Source organism: Lithobates pipiens, unplaced genomic scaffold (genome assembly GCF_037356315.1).
Source record: "Lithobates pipiens isolate NorthernLeopardFrog02 unplaced genomic scaffold, aLitPip1_a1.2 Scaffold_18, whole genome shotgun sequence".
NCBI classification, from domain to species: domain Eukaryota; kingdom Metazoa; phylum Chordata; class Amphibia; order Anura; family Ranidae; genus Lithobates; species Lithobates pipiens.
This window is the reverse complement of record NW_027507758.1, coordinates 542660051-542682640: the sequence shown is the minus strand read 5'-3', so window position 1 is coordinate 542682640 and position 22590 is coordinate 542660051. Positions and strand designations below refer to the sequence as shown.

The 22590-nt window shown below is 47.3% G+C and overlaps 1 protein-coding gene and 1 non-coding gene across 3 annotated transcripts in view; both read left to right on the top strand.

Annotated features, from left to right (window-relative positions):
• Nucleotides 1–7116: 7116 nt before the first annotated feature.
• Nucleotides 7117–7198, top strand: TRNAS-AGA (transfer RNA serine (anticodon AGA)). The gene has a single exon. It is a non-coding gene; the product is annotated as a tRNA-Ser (tRNA).
• Nucleotides 7199–7302: 104 nt separating this feature from the next.
• Nucleotides 7303–22590, top strand: part of HS1BP3 (HCLS1 binding protein 3) — a 202261-nt gene continuing 186973 nt past the window's right edge. The window contains exon 1 of one of the 2 annotated variants that reach the window (XM_077488849.1): nt 7303–7461. In XM_077488849.1, coding sequence (XP_077344975.1) covers nt 7436–7461 — 26 coding nt within the window. In that variant the 5' untranslated portion in view covers nt 7303–7435. Of the gene's footprint in view, nt 7462–15934; nt 16000–22590 lie in introns of those variants that run through there. The other variant, XM_077488848.1, reaches the window with a different exon arrangement.

Below are 22590 nucleotides of genomic sequence, written 5' to 3'. Positions count from 1 at the left end.
TCCCTGTCAGAACAGTGATCTACCTTGTTTACATAGGCAGATCAACGTTCTGCCTCTCTGGGGAAAAATCGCGGGTGACCGCCAGACATCGGGTCCACCAGACCCGCTAATTGGCTCTCCAACTGTCCAATAAGCACGTGTGTGCCTCTGGTGACACACAGGCACCCCCAGTGTCTATTGCATGAAATGACGTACAGGTACCTCATTTCGCACAATGGAGCCAACCTGCCGCAGTAATTCTGCAGTAGGTGGTCGGAAAGTGGTTAATAGGCAAGGGTAATATGAAGAGCCAGTTTAAGGACATCAGATGACAAACAGAGGTTGCTTTAACAGATTGAGAGGAGGAGGGATGGGGAAGATAAAATTTGGCAGAAGTATGTCCCTTTAAATGGAAACTGGACTTAAGAAGCTAATTCCTTAGTTGGATGGCTAGAACCTACGATAAAATGTGTGCAGGGTTCCTGCCTAGCAGGGAGGCGAAGGGGGTAATCTCTAGTATCTTGCAGGCAGTGTTAATATATACAGCTAAGTGTGGTAAGCTGCAGCACTGAATGGGTTATAGCGCTCGTGTCTGAAGGTAGAGGTCTTTATTCTGAATTCAAGCAACTGGGAACAACAAACACACTTGAAACTATTGCGGTGTTCTATGGGTTCGGAGACCTCTCACCAGGTCCTACAGCACAGCAGGGCAAAGCGATGACCTTCCTGTTGGGGTGCCCCCTTTAGGGTGTGGCTGTGCAGATGGTGGTGACCCAGTCCGTCTGCCTGCAGATTCTGCTGACCTGCATCTTCAGGATGCCCAGCTCTCTGGCAACTTGTGCCATTTTCCAACCCCAGCCCAATACAGCTAGGTCTTGCAATAATATTATTACATTACAGGATTTATATAGCGCCAACAGTTTTCGCAGAACTTTACAACGTGAGGGCAGACAGTACAGTTACAATACAATTCAATACAGGAGGAATCAGAGGGCCCTGCTCATTAAAAGCTTCCAATCTAAAAGGAAGGGGCAAGTGATACAAAAGGTAATAACTGTAGGGGATGAGCTGATGGAGAAAAAAGTAGAGCTGTGGGGTGGGGGCAGAAAAAGTTTTCAGGGATCGCCTAAAAGTGGATAGAGTAGGAGATTGGGGTAGGGAATTCCATAGGATGGAAGAGGCTCGGGAGAAATCCTGGAGGCGAGCATGGGAGGAGGAGACAAGGAAACTAGAAAGCGGTCTTGGGAGGAACGAAGAGAACGATTTGGTTGGTATTTTGAAACTAGGTTAGTGATGTAGCTGAGGGTCAAATTGCGGATGGCTTTGTAAGTTATTGTTAGTATTTTGAATTGAATTTGTTGGGTGAGTGGCAGCCAATGGAGAGATTGATTGAGAGGGGTAGTAGACACTGAGCAGTTTGTAAGGTGGATGAGTCTGGCAGCAGCATTCATGATGGACTGAAGGGGGGTGGCCTATGTAAAGGTAAGCCAATGAGGAGGAAGTTGCAGTAGTCGAGGCAAGACATAACCAGGGAGTGGACTAGGAGCTTGGTGGTGTCATTGGTTAGCAAAGGGCGTATTTTTGAGATGTTGTGGAGGTTGAGGCAGCAAGCTTTGGAAAATGATTGGATGTGGGGCCAAAAGTAGAGTTCAGTGTCCAGGATTACACCTAATACCTTGGAATGCGTAGATGGGTTGATGGTTGTGCCACTGATCTTGACAGAGAAGTCAGGGGAAGGGGCATGAGGGGGGAGGAAATATGAGAAGCTCAGTTTTGAAAAGATTGAGTTTTACGACATGGTGTGACATCCAAACTGATATATCGGTCAGTAAATTAGTGATATGCGAGGAGACTGATGTTGTCAGCTGAGGGTTAGAGAAATAAATTTGGGTGTCATCAGAAAAGATATTGACAGCCACAGGAGGCTGACCCAAGGAGGAGGTTTAGATTGACAATAGATGAGGTCCAAGAACAGGACCTTGGGGGACCCCGACAGACAGAAAGGAGGAAGTAGAGTTGTAAGTGACACTGAAGGTGCGGTGGGATAGGTAGGATGAGAACCAGTGAAGCGCACAGTCATGGAGATAAAAAGAGTAAAGTTTTTTGAGGAGGAGGGGGTGGTCAACCATATCAAAGCAGCTGAAAGGTCCAGAAGTAGGAGTACAGAATAATATCCATTGGTTTTTGCTGTTAGTAAATCGTTTTTGAGTTTTAGGAGAGCAGTTTCTGTGGCGTATTGGGGGCGAAATACAGACTGAAGGGAATCAAGAAAGTTATTCTTAATGAGGTGGTCACTCTGCTGATTGTAGACCAGGCGTTCAAGGAGTTTAGAGGAAAAGGGGAGCAAGGAGATGGGGCGTAGGTTGTTAAGATTAGTGAAGTCCAGGGAAGGCTTTTTAAGTATGAGGGTGACTAGTGCATGTTTTAGTTGGGGAAGATGCCAAAAGAGAGGAAGAGATTAAATATGTGAGTTAGAGAGTGAAGGATAGAGCCAGGGGGTGACTGCAGTATTTGAGAGGAAATAGGGTCCAGGGGAGAGGTGGTTAGGTGAGCTTTAGAAATAAGTTTAACAACCTCTTCTATAGTAGCACGGTTGAAATAAGGGTTGAGTGTAGCCATGGACATGGGGTGTTAGGTGAGGGGGAGGGTATCTTTAGAGTGGAGATTTCATCACAAATCCTATCAATCTTATATCTGAAGTGATTGGCAATCTCCTGTGCAGTGAGTGTGTTAGTAGGTGGGGGCAAAGTAGAGAGTTAAAGTTAGAGAAGTGTTGATGGGGACTGGATGGGAAATTGTTAATGAGAGTGATAAAATAGGTCTGCGTGAAGCGTGGAGGCAAGAATTGTATTTTTTATTTGGAGAGCAGATTTATATTGGTTGAAGTCTTTGCGAGACTTAGTCATATGCCACAGATGCTCAAAAGCACGGCTGTTTTTTGTGACTTCTGGTGTCATCTGATTGCCAGGGTTGTAGGGGTCAGGGTTTGATTCTGTATGTAGTGAGGCGGGTGAGCTTGTCCAGGGTGGAGGACAGGGATTTATTGTAGACAGAAGTGGCTAGATTGGGCCAGGACAGGGGTGAGATTTTGTCATAGAGATGGTCAGTAGCAGAATAGAGAAGAGAAGGGTTGAAGTGGTGAAGGTTTCTATGGGTAATTGTTAGGTGGTTGGAGGGAAAGGTGATGGAAGACAGGGAGAGAGAGAAACTAATAAGGTGGTGATCAGAGAGGGGAAAAGGATTGTTGGAGAGGTTCCACAGAGTGCATAAGTAGGAGAATATAAGGTCAAGGGGGTTGCCATCAGAGTAGAAGCATGTATCCATTTCTTCGGGTTAAATGAGGAGGTTAGACTAAAGCCCCGTCGTACACACTATCAGATTGTCTGCTGAGTTTTTCCTTCAGATTTACCAAAACCATATAATATGAGGTCAAACCTTAGGAGTTTCAATGTGTATGCAATCAGACAGGCCCTTCTACTACATGGTTTTGGTAAATCTGAAGGAAAAACTCAGCAGACAATCTGACAGTGTGTACGGGGCTTAAGAAGTTTAGAAGTAGCAGGAGTGTTAGTACTAACCGGGATTGTTGACATTGCCTAGAATGATTGTGGGAATTTCAGAAGTGAGAAAGTACGGTAGCCAGGCAGAGAAATAATCAAGGAAAGTTGATATTGGTCCAGGGGGCTGGTAGGTCACAGCAATTCTTAAAGAAATTTGAGAAAATAGACGTATACCATGAGCTTCAAATGATTAGAGGGATAGAGAGGGGGCAAAGAACCTGGAAGGTGCTCTATGGGGATAGAAGCATTTCCGCTCCACCTCCCTTGCGTCTACTGGGTCTAAGGGAGTGAGTCCAGAGAAAGCCACCATGGGAGACGGAAGCAGGAGAAGCAGTGTCAGATTCATGAAACCAGGTTTTGGTGACAACAAGTAGATCAACGGAGTTAGTGACTTTATTTTCGTTTTCGTTGTGACAACAGTTGGATATAGATAAGAGATTCAACATGACACTAACAATAGCGATCTGTGTCCATCGAACCTGTGGTTTAATGCGCTTAACCTTAGCTCTATTAGTCCAAGATTATTCTACATAGAGAGAAAAGATTCGACATTATAGAGACACTAGCAAAAAAGATGGAATGTGCCTAACCTAACTCTATTAGTTCAAGATTATTCAACATAGAGAGAAAAGATTCAACATGAAGATTTGAGGATGCAGTTGCTGCGAGTTGACATTTATGGTCAAATGCTCCGCCCATAGGCTATAGAAGAATTCTAATTTTGGTAAACTAGTAATAATAATTAATAAATATAATTATTACTAGTGTCATTCAACATTAGAATTCTACTATAACTTGTAGGCGGATCATTCGTCCGTAAATGTACGATTGCGGCGTCGTAGAGTTTAGCTGCTCCGTCGAATCTTCTTAGAACATTCGACAGAGACCATAAGCCTTCAATGACAGATTTGACCTTAATTATTCCGGATTTTCAGACGAATGCATTTTTTAACGAAACAAAATAAATAAAAACTAATTTTGGGAGTTAATAATTAAATGTATTTTTCGAACGAAAACAAAATTCCGAAAAACAAAATATTTCAGTATGCACATGTCTACTTCCATCTACCCCCTGTGTTCCGAGCTTTCTCATTTTTAAATACACTTGCCCCTTTTCCAGCTCCCTTGGGCTGTGTGGTTCAGTTTCAGCTAATCTAGATGAAAAAATCCCGTTTACAGCATACAAATACCATCGTCCCCAGCATTCCTGTATTGGGTCTTGTGATAACTAAGGTGTGAAGCACTGCCATCCTGTGGCCAAATAAAGTTCTGCATAACAATAACAATGCACATTGTTACAGAAATATAGTGCCTATCAGAGGGTGGGGGAGAATTATATTGCCCATTGGGGGTGGAGAGGAAGAGTAGTGCTCAGCAGACTAAGGAGGAGCGCTATAGTGCCCAGGGTGATGAACAGCTCCGTGGGAAGAATAATAGTATCCAGCATGAGGAACAATATTGCCCAGTGGGAAGAACTATAGTGACCAGTGGGGGTTGGTGAGAACTATAATGTCCAGCAGTGGGTGTGGGACAATCATAGTGCCCAACAGGGATGAAGAGGAAGAATAGTGCTCATCCAAAGGAGAGGGAGAACTATAGGGCCCAGGGAGATGAACAGCCTGGTGGGATAAACAATATTTTCCAGAATTAAGGAACAATAATGCCCAGTGAAAAGAACTATAGTGGGGGGAGACAATAGTGCTCAGCAAAGGTGAGGGAGAACAGTTAGATAACTATAGTGCCCAGAGAAGGGGTGAAGGAGAAAATAGTGCTCAGCGGAAGGAAGGAGGAAAACTTTAGTGCCCAGCAAGGGGGTGAAATATAATGCCCAGGGAGGGAGAACAGTAGTGCCCAGCAAGGGTGGGGGAAAAAAAAAAGGCCCGGTGGGGGTGGGGAGAAAGAATAGTGATCAGCATAAGGGGGATGGGAGCTATAGTGCCCAGGGAGAAGAACAGCCCAGTGGGAAAAACAATATTTTCCAGCACGAGGAGAAATAACGCCCAGTGGGAAGAAAAATAGTGCTCGTGGGGGTGGGGGAACAATGGTGCCCAGCAAAGGTGATGGAGAATGTTTAAATAACAATAGAACCCAGGGAAGGGGTGGAGGAGAACAAAAGTGATCAGCGGAGGAGAGGAGGAAAACTTTAGTGCCCAGCGAAGGGAAGGGGAAATTATAGTGCCGAGCAAGGGGTGAACTATAGTGCCCAAGGTGTGAGAACAGTAGTGCCCAGCAGGGGCGGGGAGAACAATAGTGGCCACATGGGGAGAGGGAAAAACATAGTGCCCAGCAAGAGAATAGTGCTCAGCAGGGGGTGAGGGAGAACTATAGTGCCAAAGGTGTGAGAACAATAGTGCCCAGCAGGGGTTGAAGGAGAACAATAGTGTCCAGGGTGTGAGAACAGTAGTACCCAGCAGGGGGTGAGGGAGAATGATAGTGCCCAGAGTGTGAGAACAATAGTGCCCAGAAGGGGGTGAGAGATTGTGCCCAGGGTGTGAGAACAGTAGCATACAGCAGGGGGTAAGGGAGAACGATAAGGCCCAGGCTGTGAGAACAATAGTGCCCAGCAGGGTGTGAGGGAGAACGATAGTGCCCAGGGTGTGAGAACAATAGTGCCCAGCAGGGGGAAAGGGGGAACTATAGTACCCAGGTTTTGAGAACAATTGTGCTCAGCAGGGGGTGAGGGAGAACGATAGTGCCCAGGGTGTGAGAACAGTAGTGCCCAGCAGGGGGTGAGGGGAACTATAGTACCCAGGTTTTGAGAACAATCGTGCCCAGCAGGGGGTGAGGGAGAACGATAGTGCCCAGGGTGTGAGAACAGTAGTGCCCAGCAGGGGGTGAGGGGGAACTATAGTACCCAGGTTTTGAGAACAATCGTGCCCAGCAGGGGGTGAGGGAGAACGATAGTGCCCAGGGTGTGAGAACAGTAGTGCCCAGCAGGGGGCGAGGGGGAACTATAGTACCCAGGGTATGAGAACAATAGTGCCCAGCAGGGGGTGAGGGAGAACAATAGTGCCCAGGGTGTGAGAACAGTAGTGCCCAGCAGGGGGTGAGGGGGAGCTATAGTACCCAGGGTGTGAGAACAGTAGTGCCCAGCAGGGGGTGAGGGGGAGCTATAGTACCCAGGGTTTGAGAACAATAGTGCCCAGCAGGAGGTGAGGGAGAACGATAGTGCCCGGGGTGTGAGAACAATAGTGCCCAGCACTCAGGGTTTGAGAACAATAGTGCCCAGCAGGGGGGTTAGGGAGAACTATAATGCCCAGGAGAGGGTGGGGGGTATACACTATCACACAGCAGGAGTGGCAGAGAACTATAGTGGCTATCTGCTGTGCGCCTCCCTGCGTTTTAGTGCATCCAGCGCCCCGGGGTTAGTTGTCGCACCTATCGCTCCTGGGGCATTAAAACGCAGTTGGGGGTGGTTATAAATAAATAAGTATTGACATTATATACACATATCACCCTCTGCTACAACACATATAATAGCTTGCAGTGACTTATGTAGTGTAAAGTATGGAATAAGTAACCAGCACTGACAGAACTGTATCCACCAAACCCCTCAACCTGTGCTTACATCACAGAAGTAGTCGTGGCCGAGTGGTTAAGGCGATGGACTAGAAATCCATTGGGGTCTCCCCGCGCAGGTTCGAATCCTGCCGACTACGCGTTCAATTTTCTTTTTCTCCTCCCAAGAAATAAAATAAAAAATAAAAATAAAGTAGAAAAAATAAATAAAGCAGAATATCTGAATGTTTTCTGTGAGCGATCATTTGCTGCATAGCAACCCGGAGCTGGGCTCGGCAGACATTTCTAGAGCTCCCCCGCACCGGCTGTGTATGACTGAGGGGTGTGTGTAGAGCTCCGTCCATCGGGTCCCGTGACCAGCCGCCTCCTCTTCTGCTATGGCGGCCCCGGTGCTCACATCCAGGTCAGTGCTCGTCTCCTTCCCCCGGGCTGAGAGGAGCCCTGTGTGTACTCTGCACAGAGCCGCTCCCCTCCCCCTACACATATTGTATGACTTGTCTGCAAGTTTGTATGAAGAGGACCTGTCACTTCCTGTGTACCCGGGACTGGCCCCCCTGGTGCTATGAAAAGGACCTGTCACTTCCTATGTACCCGGGACTGGCCCCCCTGGTGCTATGAAAAGGACCTGTCACTTCCTATGTACCCGGGACTGGCCCCCCTGGTGCTATGAAGAGGACCTGTCACTTCCTGTGTACCCGGGACTGGCCCCTCTGGTGTCCGGGATTGGCCCTCCTACTGTCCGGGACTGGCCCCCCCCTTCTGCCCAAGACTGGCCCCCCTCCTGTCCGGGACTGGCCCCCCTCCTGTCCGGGACTGGCCCCCCTCCTGTCCGGGACTGGCCCCTCTCCTGTCTGGGACTGGCCCCCCCTTCTGCCCAAGACTGGCCCCCCTACTGACCGGGACTGGCCCCCCTACTGACCGGGACTGGCCCCCCTTCTGTCCGGGACTGGCCCCCCTCCTGTCCGGGACTGGCCCCCCTCCTGTCCGGGACTGGCCCCCCTCCTGTCCGGGACTGGGGCCTTATGGAGGGTTTCTGGGACCCAGTGTGCTGGAACTTACCTGTTTTCTCACTGCAGGTTAGTTGCTGAGCTCTGCAGCCTGGGGGTCCAATCAGTCCAGAGGTGCCATTACCTCTACCTGGGGATACGCTCTGAGGGGGTGCTACCTGGGGATATACGCTCTGAGGGGACTCTACCCGGGGATATGCTCTGAGGGGACGCTGCCCGGGGATGCGCACTGAGGAGCGCTACCCGGGGATGCGCACTGAGGGGCGCTACCCGGGGATGCGCACTGAGGGGCGCTACCCGGGGATGCGCACTGAGGGGCGCTACCCGGGGATGCGCACTGAGGGGCGCTACCCGGGGATGCGCACTGAGGGGCGCTACCCGGGGATGCGCACTGAGGGGCGCTACCCGGGGATGCGCACTGAGGAGCGCTACCCGGGGATGCGCACTGAGGGGCGCTACCCGGGGATGCGCACTGAGGGGCGCTACCCGGGGATGCGCACTGAGGGGCGCTACCCGGGGATGCGCACTGAGGGGCGCTAGCCGGGTATACGCTCTGAGAGGCGCTATCCGGGGATACGCTCGGAGGGGCGCTAGCCGGGGATACGCATTGAAGAGCGCTACCCGGGGATACGCTCTGAGGGGCGCTACCCGGAATACGCTCTGGAAGTTTGTATGAAGAGGACCTGTCACTTCCTGTGTACCCGGAACTGGCCCTCCTACTGTCCGGGACTGGGGCCTTATGGAGGGTTTCTGGGGCCCAGTGTGCTGGAACTTACCTGTTTTCTCACTGCAGGTTAGTTGCTGAGCTCTGCAGTCTGGGGGCCCGACCAGTCCAGAGGTGCCATTACCCGGGATACGCTCTCTACCCGGGGATACGCTCTGAGGGGGCGCTCCCCGGGGATACGCTCTGAGGGGGCGCTCCCCGGGGATACGCTCTGAGGGGGCGCTCCCCGGGGATACGCTCTGAGGGGGCGCTCCCCGGGGATACACTCTGAGGGGGCGCTCCCCGGGGATACACTCTGAGGGGCGCTTCCAGGGATGGGCTCAGAGGGCTGTTTCACACCACAATGCCATGCCAGAAAGAAGCGGCCGCTTTCTGCACAGCGCTCAAATCGCAATGCACTACAGGCCAGTCAAGTTTCTCCACCCCAAACTCGCTCATCCATATCTATAATCTATAATAATCATTTGGTGGAGGGGGATTAGGGTGTGGGGTTGTTTTTCAGGGGTTGGGCTTGGCCCCTTAGTTTCAGTGAAGGGAACTCTTAAGGTGTCAGCATACCAAGACATTTTGGACAATTTTATGCTCCCAACTTTGTGGCAACAGTTTGGGGATGGCCCCTTCCTGTTCAAACATGACTTTCTCACCAGTGCACAAAGCAAGGTCCATAAAGACATGGATGAGCGTGTTTGGGGTGGAGGAACTTGACTGGCCTGCACAGAGTCCTGACCTCAACCCGATAGAATGCCTTTTGTATGAATTCGAGAGGAGACTGTGAGACAAGCCTTCATGTCCAGCATCAGTGCCTGACCTCACAAATGCACTTCTGGAAGAATGGTCAAACACTCCCATAGACACACTCCTAAACCTTGTGGACAGCCTTCCCAGAAGAGTTGAAGCTGTTATAGCTGCAAAGGGTGGGCCAACTCAATATTAAACCCTACGGGCTAAGACTGGGATGCCATTAAAGGGGTGTTCCGGCCGCAATGTTTTTATTGAAAATCAGCAGCTACAAACACTGGAGTTGCTGACTTTTAATAAGGACAATTACTTGTCCAGCAAGCCTACGATGTCGGCCGCCCCCCGAGGCCAATCCGTCCATCAGATCGGGTGTTGGCGCTGGCATCTTAATGAAGGGAAACGGGCAGTAGAGCCTTGCTGCTTCCCTGCCCGATTCCTACTGCGCATGCGCGAGTCGTGCGCCGTTTTGTGAATGGCCCTGTTGTGTTCTGGGACACACACATGTCCCAGAAGGCAACGGGGCCGATCGCTGAAGAGGAGGAAACAGGCAGAATAGGACGAGGCAGATTAGGAAGGCTGCCTAGCAACAGGGGTTTCTAGTAAGTTACATTTTTTTTATTGATTTTTTTTATTTTTATTTTAATGCTATATATATATATATATATAATTTTTTTTTTTTTTTTTTTTTTAAGGGTGGCCCTTTGCGTTAAATTTCATGTGCGTGTAAAAGCAGGTGTCCCAATACTTTTGACAATATAGTGTGTGGTGTGTAAAATATATGTATTATACATTTATTTTTTATTTTTTTTAAATAACAAGCATGTTATACTTACCTGCTCTGTGTCATGGTTTTGCACAGAGCAGTCCTGATCCTCTTCTTTGGTCCCTCGCCAGCGCTTCTGGCTCCTCCCTTTAGCTGAGTGCCCCTATAGCAGTGATGGCGAACCTTGGCACCCCAGATGTTTTGGAACTATTTCCCATGATGCACCACTACACCGCAGAGGGCATGAGCATCATGGGACATGTAGTTCCAAAACATCTGGGGTGCCAAGGTTCGCCATCACTGCCCTATAGCAAGCCACTTGCTATGGGGGCACTCGTTTGGGCTTGCTTAGCCCTGCCCCCCCCCCCCCCCCCCTACTCTCTCCTCAATGGGTGTGATTGACAGCAGCATGAGCTAATGGCTCTCTGTCCAGTAAGGAGAGAGAGATGCTACTCTCATGCACTGTGCTGGATTGAGATGGGGCTCAGGTAAGTATGAAGGGGGGCTGGGGCTGCACACAGAAGATTTTTTCTTCCTTATTACATAGAACCCATTAAAATAAAAAAAACTTCTATTTTTAGAAAACCACTTTGACTGTATTTGTCAGATTCAAACCAAATAAGTCTTTTGGTTGTTAAAAGAATGTCCAAAAAGACTAAGTTGATTTATTGTTGTGTTTATGGGCCACATAAAGGGAAGAGTAGGAACCTTAATAAATGGTTTGTTATTACTATAAAGATGTCCCAGGATATGGTGTGTACAATTCTACAACCGGTGTGCTTTATTACTGCCTTTCTCAACCTTTTAACCCCAGAAAAACCTGAGAGAACCTCATTGGGGCTCATTTAGAAAATACCCTTTATATTGGTGACAAGTGGGAGAATGTACCCCCTTGGCATTGGCCTTGGAAATATGCAGGCACCATCAGATGGCAGGTCAATGAACCCCTAGCAATTCCTGAAGGAACTTGGGGCCCCATTCACACCTGAGCGTTTTGTAGCTTGAAGCCTGAAGCTACAAAACGCTGGAGGGGGGAAAAAAAATCTATTATTCTCTATGGAGAGGGTTCACATCTCCACTCCAAGGCGCCTGAAGCTCAAACAAGTTCTGGACCCTTTTTTGTCGCTAGAAATAGGGCAGATTTGGGCTTTTTTCTTCTTTTTACATTGGTGACCTTTTGCCCTGCACAAAATCGTGGCAAAACGCGGTTAAAAAAACACCGCAAAATCACGGTAAAAGATCCGCAAAAAAATGCTGCAAAATCGCGGTAAAAACGCACGATTTTCTGCCTGAAAACGCTATGCTCAGGTGTGAATGGAGCCTTATAGGTCCAGGTGAAGCTGTCTGAGAACGGCTGCTTTACTAGTACGGATAACACAATCTCTTCTCTTTTCTCCCTGCCCGGGTGTTTTACCAACATGGATTTTATTTGCTACAAAGTATTTACTGCCATTGTTAAAAAATGCCTGGAGGCTTTCATTGCTGTGTTTAGGAGTTTTGTGGAAGCTAGAAATGATACAAGACTGCCGGTGTCAAAGGCCTTTGTTAATAAAAGAAGAATATAATCTATTCCAGCAACCGTTTTATTTATTTTTTATTCTTTCTCCCCTATCAAAATGGGAACGTTTTCACTTTTATTTTCATAGCGTAGTCTACTTCTTGTGCTGCCAAGCACACTCCCTGCTTTCTGGCCTAGGCCAGGCCCGCTGCCTCCTGGGGTTTATACATTTTTTTTATTTCAGGTACTTATATAGCGCCAGTGTGGTCTGCCACGTCACACCTATCCCAAGAGCCAGCGTGTTACCCAGGGCTCCAAGATTTAGCAGACTTTTGCTGCTGCCCTTGGTATGTCTGCACACATGTGAGGGATTTTACAGTGACAGTGCAGATACGCCACAGGGCTCGGATATATACCAAATACTTGGCAGACGTCTGAATCGCACCTGTATGTGCTGGATATTAGAGGGTGGCGGTGGGGGGAGGGGATTGATGCAAAAATGGACATTCTCTTTAATCCATCGAGCAAAAAACTTTATATGACACAAAAATCAAATCAAATCCCTTGTCCTGGTTATTCAGTTCCAGTAATAGTTGTTGTTGCTGTTGTACCTAGACACAAAAACTGATGGGCACTTTGGGTCTACATGGCAGAAGAGCCAGGCAATGGACATGTTGCAAAAGGCATTGGAAAGAGATGTTGTTGCCCTCTATAGTTTTCCCACTATAGTGGTTATAAAGCCTAAGCTTTTTATTTTTTTTACCTTATTTTTTATTTTATTTTTTCTATGCATTAAGATAAAAAAAAATCTGTGCAGAGCAGCCCCCCCTAATACTTACCCGAGCCCTTATCTCCATCCAGCAGTGTTCCACAAGAGCAGCGGCTGTCTGGGACTCTCCCTCCTGATTGGCTGAGACACAGCAGCGGCTGCCATTGACTCCCACTGCTGTCAATCAAAGTCAGTGAGCCAGTGAGAGTGAGGGCGTGGGGCCAAGCCGTGTCTGAATGGGCACACAGGGCAGCGGCTTGGCTCAGGTGCCTCCATAGCAAGCTGCTCTCTATGAGGGTGCTTGACAGGAGGGAGGGGCCAGGAGTTTTGACAAGGGGCTCGAGAAGAGAAGGCACCTGGGCTGCTCTGTGCAAAACCATTACACGGAGCAGATAAGCAATACATGCTATTTTTAAACAAAAAAAAAACAAGACTTTAATATCACTTTCACCACTTGCAGACTGCCCACTGCACATTTACTGCAGCAGGGTGGCCCGGCTGCTCTAAACAACATACCTGTACTTTGCTGGTTCTTCCGGGTCTGGGGCACGCACGCATGCCCCCGGCGGCCCGCTGCTGCTGTGATTGGACACAGCGTGAGGCAATCGGTGGGTCTGGCGGACCCGATGTTCACTGCCACATGCCGATCTCTCCCGGGAGAGAGGCAGAACGGGGGTCTGCCCATGTAAACAAGGCAGATCGCCGTTCTGTCAGGGGGGAAGAGAGAGATTTTCTGTTTCTGCTAAGCAGGAACGCAGATCTCTCTCTTCCCCCAGTCAAAGCACCCCCACACAATGTCACAGTCCCGCTAAAAATCGCTAATCGCCGCCATTATTAGTAAAAATAAAAATAAAAAGTCCATAAATAAACCTCATAGTTTGTAGATGCAATAACTTTTGCGCAAACCAATATATGCTTATTGGGATTTTTTAACCAAAAACGTAGCAGAACACATATTGGTCTAAATTGATGAAGACACATTAAAGATATGGTATATAGGTCAGCATTACAGATATGGTATATAGGTCAGCACCACAGATAGTATACAGATCAGTACCACAAGTGTCTAGTGGCACTTTCACAGCACCCCAAAATCCCCCCCCCCCCGGGTGGCTGAAGGCATTTTTTTTATAGCACCCCCCTCCATCGCGGGTGGCTCCACACAGCACTTTCACAAACCCCCCCCCCCCCTGCAGGTGGCGCCTCACAGCATTTTCAAAACAACCCCCTCACACGGGTGGCTCGCGGCACATTTGCAGCACCCCCCACCCGGGTGCCTCTCGGCTCCTCCAGGCAGCTTTCTCCGCTCTATCCCGTTTCCACCAGAGTGCTGGCCATCCAATAGTCCTTCTGGCACTTTAGTCAATCGGGAAACAGGTCTCATTGACCTGCCTCCTGATTGGCAGGGAGGCACTGTGGTGTGAAAATAGTGAATATTGATTCACTATGGTCCCACAGTTGGGTGGGATCAGGGTGCACTCTCTGCGCCCCAAGCCCACCCTATTTTGAAGCCTCTGGCTCTAATCAGGTGCTTAAAAAAAATACACCCCCCCCCGCCATAGGTGTCCATGCGTCCGGAATCCTGAGAGGGGCCAGGCACATGGATAGGGATGCGGCAGCAGGGATGGGGAGGAGGTGGCACCCGTGCGCCCACAATGCGTGGTACTATTTATTGGTTTGTCTGACCATTGCTAATATTTTGTTTATAGATAGATGCTGGTGAGTTGAATCAAATACTATTTTCTCATACTTTTTAGGGAGGGTGGTAGTGGCATCTATCCTCCTGGAGATCCTAGATGTGCCCCCTACATCATATGGCAACAAGAGGAATCTCAATCCTCTATCTGACAGGGAGTGTAGGATTTCCTAATAATGGCAATGGCAGGTGGATCTGGGAATTTAAAAGCCAGGTCTTTCTCATCACAGTCTCCACGAGGCACATGAAGCTGAGGAGGATTCCTCCAAAGACATCTAAAAAAACCTGAAAGTTTTGTGTGAATTAGTTAGAGAGATGCTTGGATCACTAAATATAAATGTAATTAAAATAATAATTTATAATTAAATATAGCTTGGGCCTGCCCTCCAGCACTTAATAATGGTCATTGAAGCTGCCTATTACACCATAGGACAAATAAAGAAGTTGGGGAGATGGGAAGTTGTGAGATCAAACTCAATTTGTACAGGAAAAGTTAAGATTCGCATTGAGTTAAGCTGCCTATATCTTTGGATCTGCTGATCAGTCTGCTGAAGGTAACCTCTGTTTACAAAGCTTTCATCACATGTTGAGTTTAAATTACTTTTAGTTTTGCAAAGCTATTTTCTAAACTTTGAAGGAACCCTGGCAAAAAAAAAATTTGAGAGAAAAAGCACTAAATGTCTTGCACCCCTGCTGGCACTTGCACAACCCCCCCCCCCCTCGGGGCTCGTAGCTGGCACTTGCACCCTAGACCGCCACCCGGCACTTACCGGGCTGAAGAGCATCCTCTGTGTCTCCACTCTCCTCCACGGAGGTGTCCGCTCCTCTCATGCTTCCTCCGCTTGCTAAAGCACCACTAGGCATCCAATAGGTTTGCCTGGTGCTTTGGCCAATCGGGAAACAGGTCTCACGACCTGCCTCCTGATTTGTGGGGAAGCACCGTATTGCGTAGATAGCGAAAATTCATTCGCTGTGGTCTCTGCCCGGGGCCCACCCTTTTTTTTGAAGCCGATTAGAGCCTCTGGCTCTAATCGCGTGCTTCAAAATAAAAACGCCCCACCATAGGATTCCATGTGTGAGGCATCCTGAAAGGGGACGGTCACATGGATAGGGAGGTGGCAGCAGGGAAAGGGGGGCCTGGCACCCGTGCGCCCTCAATGCATGGGCCGCCACTGCTATAGACACAGACAACAGGACTCAGGAGTGAGTTTGCCCCCATAGAAAGCTCCTTCCTATGGGGGCACTTGCCAGAGAGGAGGAGCCAGAAGCCCTGGCGATTGACCCAAGAAGAGGAGGTTGGCAGATAGTCAAACAGGAAGACCTCCCCTATATAACTCCTCCTACATTGGAAGTACCTCGTTTTTTTTTACCAGTGTCTGTGATGGTCACTGATGTGATACATGTGCTCTTGGAGCATACTTGGAGGTCTAGAATGGTTCTACTGAGAATCAAGGACTTCAATTGGATCCGTTCGAAAAAGCTGTCAGCCAAAATGGATGGTAGCTGAGCCTCATGGGAAGGAGAGAAGATTCTTGAGGTTTGCCTGTAATGCAGCCTTATGGTGCTGGACCCTGCGTAATGGAACCCTGTGTAATGTTTATGCTTTCCTGTAGGGTGTTTTACAGGTCTAGGGGAGTGGACCCCACATTAAGGGGGACCCAGTCCCTGAAGGTCTTTTATGACAAAGCCCATCGTGATGGGTGAAGATTGGACTCCAGTTATGCTCAGAGTCCTGCAGCAGGAATGGTAAGTTTTGCATTTTTTGCAGTTTCTCTTTAAAAAATAAAATAAAAATAGATCTGTCTGGTCTTCTCTCAGTAGCCCCTAGGGGCAGTTTTGCTGTTTAACCCTTTCATGACTAAGCCTATTTTTGGAATTTGGTGTTTACAAGTTAAAATCCATATTTTTTGCTTGAAAATTACTTGGAACCCCCAAACATTATATATATTTTTTTAGCAGAGGCTCTAGAGAATAAAACGGCGATTGTTGCAATATTTTATGTCACACGGTATTTGCGCAGTGGTGTTTTAAACGCAACTTTTTGGGAAAAGGGACACTTTCATGAATAAAAAAAACAAAACAGTAAAATTAGCCCAATTTTTTTGCATAATGTGAAAGATAATGTTACGCCGAGTAAATAGATACCAAACATGTCACACTTTATAATTGCGCGCACTTGTAGATTGGCGACAAAGTACGGTACCTAAAAATCTCAATAGGCGACGCTTTAAATTTTTTTTATGGTTACCAGGTTAGCGTTACAGAGGAGGTCTAGTGCTAGAATTATTGCTCTCGCTCTGACGATCGCGGCGATACCTCACATGTGTGATTTGAACACCGTTTACATACGCGGGCGCGACTTCCGTATGCGTTTTCTTTGCTTCGCGAGCTCGCGGGGACGGCGGGCGCTATAACATTTTTTTTTTATTTTTTTATTTATTTTAAAATGACTAAATTGTTTAAAAAAATAAAAATAAATTGATCACTTTTATTGCTGTCACAAGGAATGTAAACATCCCTTGTGACAGTAATAGGTGGTGACAGGTCCTCTTTATGGAGGGATGGGGGGTCTAAAAGACCACCCACCCCTCCTTTACACTTCAATGTATTCAGATCGCCGAAAACGGCGATTCTGAATACCGAATATTTTTTTAAAACCGGCGCCATTGGCAGCCGAGTAAACGGGAAGTGACGTCATGACGTTGCTTCCGTGTTTACGATGAGGAGACTGGAACGAAGCCGATTACGGCTTCGTTCCAGTTCCTCCCCAGCAGCCGGAGGCGTCGGATCACTAATCGGTGCTCCCGATCGAGCAGGAGCACCGGTAACAGCGGCGAGAGGCGGCGGGAGGGGGGGACGTCCCCTCCCGCTCCTCCGGCATAACAGCCGAGCGGCTTTTAGCCGCATCGGTTGTTATGCCTGGATAGCCAATCGCCTGATGCAAAAAACGGTACCGGGATGATGCCTGCAGGTGCGGGCATCATCCCGGTATAACCCCCGGAAGCCGAGTACGCAGATCTGCGTACGCTCGGCGGGAAAGGGTTAAACTGTTTAACCACTTAAGGACCAGGCCTCTTTTTCAGATTTGGTGTTTGCATGTTTAAAACAGTTTTTTTTTGCTAGAAAATTACTTAGAACCCCCAAACATTTTATATTGTTTTTTTTCTAACACCCTAGAGAATAAAATGGCGGTCATTTAAATACTTTTTTTCACACCATATTTGCGCAGCGGTCTTACAAGCGCACTTTTTTTGGAAAAAAATCACTTTTTTGAATAAAAAAATAAGACAACAGTAAAATTAGCCCAATTTTTTTTATATTGTGAAAGATAATGGTACACCGAGTAAATTGATACACAACATGTCACGCTTCAAAATTGCGCCCGCTCGTGGAATGGCGTCAAACTTTTAGCCTCAAAAATCTCCATAAGCGACATTTAAAAAATTCTACAGGTTGCATTTTTTGCGTTACAGAGGAGGTCTAGGGCTAGAATTATTGCTCTCTCTCTACCGATCGCGGCGATACCTCACATGTGTGGTTTGACCACCGTTTTCATATGCGGGCGCTACTCGCGTATGCGCTCGCTTCTGTGCGCAAGTTCGTCGTGACGGGGTGTTTTTAAATTTTTTTTTATTTTTTTCTTATTTATTTTAATTGATTTTATTTATTTTTACACTGTTTAAAAAAAAAAAAAAAAAATGGATCACTTTTATTCCTATTACAAGGAATGTAAACATCCCTTGTAATAGAAAAAAGCATGACAGGTCCTCTTAAATATGAGATCTGGGGTCAAAAAGTCCTCAGAGCTCATATTTGGGCTAAAATGCAACAAAAAAAAAAAAAAAAAAGAAAATCTGACATTTAAAAAAAATATACCTTTAACCACTTTCAGACCGGACCATTTTGCTGGTAAATGACCAGAGGTCTTTTTACAATTTGGCACTGCGCTGCTTTAACTGGTAATTGCGCGGTCATGCAATGTTGTACCCAAACAAAATTTGCGTCCTTTTCTTCCCACAAATAGAGCTTTCTTTTGATGGTATTTGATTGCCTCTGCGATTTTAATTTTTTGCGATATAAACGTAAAAAAAACGAAAATTTTGAAAAAAAATGATATTTTCTACTTTTTGTTATTAGAAAAATCCAATAAACTCAATTTTAGTCATACATTTAGGCCAAAATGTATTCAGCCACATGTCTTTGGTAAAAAAAAAGTCAATAATTGTATATTTATTGGTTTGCGCAAAAGTTGTCACATCTACAAACTAAGGTACGTTTTCTGGAATTTACGCAGCTTTTAGTTTACGACTGCCTATCTCATTTCTTGAGGTGCTAAAATGGCAGGGCAGTACAAAACCCCCCCAAATGACCCCATTTTGGAAAGTAGACACCCTAAGGAAATTGATAAGTGGCATGTTGAGCCCATTGAATATTTTATTTTTTTGCCTCAAGCGATTGAATAATGACAAAAAAAAAATTTTTTTTTTTTTTTTACACAAAGTTGTCACTAAATGATATATTGCTCACACATGCTATGGGCATATGTGAAATGACACCCCAAAATAAATTCTGCTGCTTCTCCTGAGTACGGGGATACCACATATGTTTGACTTTTTGGGAGCCTAGCCGCGTACGGGGCCCCGAAAACCAAGCACCGCCTTCAGGCTTTCTAAGGGCGTAAATTTTTGATTTCACTTCTCACTACCTATTACAGTTTTGAAGGCCATAAAATGCCAAGATGGCACAAAACCCCCACAAATGACCCCATTTTAGAAAGTAGACACCCCAAGCTATTTGCTGAGAGGCATTTTGAGTCCATGGAATATTTTATATTTTGCCACAAGTTGCGGGAAAATTACAAACTTTAATTTTTTTTTATTTTTTTTTCACAAAGTTGTCACTAAATGATATATTGCTCACACATGCTATGGGCATATGTGAAATGACAACCCAAAATAAATTCTGCTGCTTCTCCTGAGTACGGGGATACCACATATGTGGGACTTTTTGGGAGCCTAGCCGCGTACGGGGCCCCGAAAACCAAGCACCGCCTTCAGGCTTTCTAAGGGCGTTACAGTTTTGAAGGCCATAAAATGCCAAGATGGCACAAACCCCCCCCAAATGACCCCATTTTGGAAAGTAAACACCCCTAAATTTAGGGGTACACTAGTGAGACTAGGTAATAAATGGCGGGTGCCCTGAAACTATAAAAAAATAACTAACCAACCAGCGTCACCTGTAACAGTTATATGGTGATCACTGGTGAAAGGGTTAACTAGGGGGCAATCAGGGGGCTTTATGCGGTAGTATATGGGGGTCCCTGGCACTATAAAAAGCTGCGGTGAACCTAAATACCTACCTGCCTAACTAGCGTCACCTGTGACACTAATACAGCGATCAGAAAAACGATCGCTTATTAGGCTGGGTTCACACTGGAGCGATGCGGGAACGCCACGAATCCGCGGCGGGTTCCCGCATCGCATGCCTCCCGGCGGCAGTTCACACTGCCCTATGCGAACTGCTGGGAGTGTCAGTGAAATGTTAATGACACCCCCAGATCAGTTCGCATATCGCAGTGCGATCTGCAAACTCGGATCGCATGGTGTGAACACCCATGCGATCCGATTCTGCTGCGGGCCAAAAAAAGGGTCCTGTGCGAATTTGCGGCGGGTGCGATGCGAATTCAGCCATACTATCTGTATGGCTGAACTCGAATCGCACAGAGATCGGATGTGATTTGCACTGCAGTGCGGTGCGAATCACGTTCGTTCTCATAAACCGCTGCAATGTGAACCCAGCCTTAGTGACACTGGCGACGGGGGGTGATCACGGGGTTAAACCTTTATTGGGGGGGTTAGGGGGATACATTAGAACTAAAGGGGGCTAACCCTAACTGCCCTAACAGTTATTACAGTCACAAATGACACCAATGCAAAAAAAAATAAAAAATGACATTGGTGTCACTGTGACTGGGGGGCAGGGGTAATTGGGGGGGTGATCGGGGGGGTGTGAGTGTGCCTGGTATGTTCTACTGTGTAGTGTCGTGTTGGTGCAACTCACCGATCCTCTCTCCTCGGTGTCGGAACGAAAAATACCGACACGGAGGAGAGAATACATCACTTCCTCTCCTGTGTTTACATTACAGGAGAGGAAGTGATGTCACGGAGCATTTTCATTCGTCGGGAGCGATCGCGAGGGGGTGGCCATGAATGAATGGCCGTCCCCTCGTCCGGGATCGCTCCCGAACGAATACCGACCGCCGCAGGCACCGGGCCCCGATCGGGCCCCCGACCCGCGGGCAGGCAAGGACGTACATGTAAGCCCTTATGCCTGCCCGTGCCATTCTGTCGACGTACATCGTCGTGCGGCGGTCGGCAAGTGGTTAAGAGGTATGGGCGGAAGTGACGTTTTGACGTCGCTTCCGCCCTCCTATGGTATAGAGACGAGTGGGGGCCATCTTAGCCTCACTTGTCTCTATGCCCAGCTAATGAAAGGACCCGATCGCCTCCGACGGCTCCGGTAAGCGGCGGAAGGTGCGGGAGGGCGGCGGGAGGGGGGGTGGCACCTCTCCCGCCGCCGATATCGGTGATCTCGCGGCGAATCTGCCGCGGAGACCACCGTTATCGTACAGCCGACCGCCGCCTGAAGAGATGGATATCTCGGTTGTGGCAGCAGCTGCTGCCGTTACCGAGATATCCCTCTTCAAAAATAGGACGTACATCGTCGTGCGGCGGTCAGCAAGTGGTTAAAGTTCTCCCTTATTTGATGCTGTCTTTCTGTTTCGACTTTTGCCACATCTTTTGCAAAGAATCCAGAGGGGGGTAACACTGATAAGTGTTAACCGAATTAGCCCAGGAGGGCTTGGTACACTGACATAGCGAGTCTTGTGGGGGGTCACTTCTTGGACACTCCCAGTCCAGTGGGACCTAATGGTCTTGAGTCCTGTACCTCAGCACTGTTGAGCCCTGGAAGCCAGCTTTGGGCAACTTCAATTACAGGACATGGAAATATTTTTTTGCTCGGGGTGAAGCCAGGAAGTGGCACCCACAGAAATATGTGAGTGGGAGATTTTATTTTTCTTTCTCCAATCAGTAGGAGAAAGAAGATTGGCCTTAAGTACCGTTAAGGGTCAAAGTTCGTCCCTATCCATTTTTTTTTCCAGCGGCCGTTGTTTCTCAATCCTGGATTCATACTTCATACAGTGTATAACGTAGACAGTCCCGCCTGTCAGGACATGCTTGTGTCCTTGGGTCTTAAATTTGATCTTGACTGTCCATGCAGAGGCCACTTTTTGAACCAATCTGGGGATTCCGTTGGTCCTTTATCTCGGAAAGTGGCTTATTTGGTGGCTATCACTTCACTAGGTGGAGTGTCAGAGTTGGCGGCTCTTTCATGCAAGGAGCCGTTGTTGGTCTCACATCATGATAAAGTGATGTTGCGTCCTCATCCATTTTTTGCCTAGTGGTGTCTAGTTTTCACTTGAATCAAGACAATGTCTTGCCTTCTTTTCTGATCCTCAGTTGGCAGGAGTGAGATCACTGAATCCTGGTTTGTGTTGCCAGTAGAGCCCAGTTAACTCGGTGGCATCCAAGTTAACTATTTTCTTCGGATTCGCCAGTTAATTATTCAAGCCTATGGCTTAAAAGGGCAAAGTCCTTTTCTTTGAGTACATCATGGGACACAGAGGTCCCTCCCATCTTTTTTGGGATATTCATTGCTTTGCTACAAAACTGGGGTACTTCCTGTGTAGGAGGGGTTATATAGGGGAGGACTTCCTGTTTGACTATGTGCCACTGTCCATTCACCTATAGGTGGCGTATAACCCATATAGTCATTATTATGGTTGCTCTTTGTCATGTGATGTACTCAAATGATTTTACAGGTAGGTATGATGAAAAAAAAATCCTATTTTTAGTGAATTGCAAAACCTTTTTGATAAAAAATGTAGAATTGAGTCTATCTCCCACAAAGGCACGTAATATAACAGAAAATGATGAAACCAGGCATAAGAAACTGAGGCCTCCAACTATTAAAACATTTACCAGTGAATGGAAATCTGCGGATTATGGTGGATCATGCGGCTATAGTTTCAGTAATTTACACAGGCTGTTTTATGTGGAGGGTGTTTTCCTGCATTTGACCTGATTAATACCGATCTATAGATGTTGGATGTTTATCCTTCGTTATCTGTTTGGGGCAACTTTGTATTTTGGTTTTATTATCTATCAAATGGTGTATGCACCAAGACCTCGTCTGCCATGTGACTTTATCCAACCAAATTCATCTGATGCCAGATATTCTTGGGGTACTGAGGAAGCAGACTGGCCTTTTTACCAC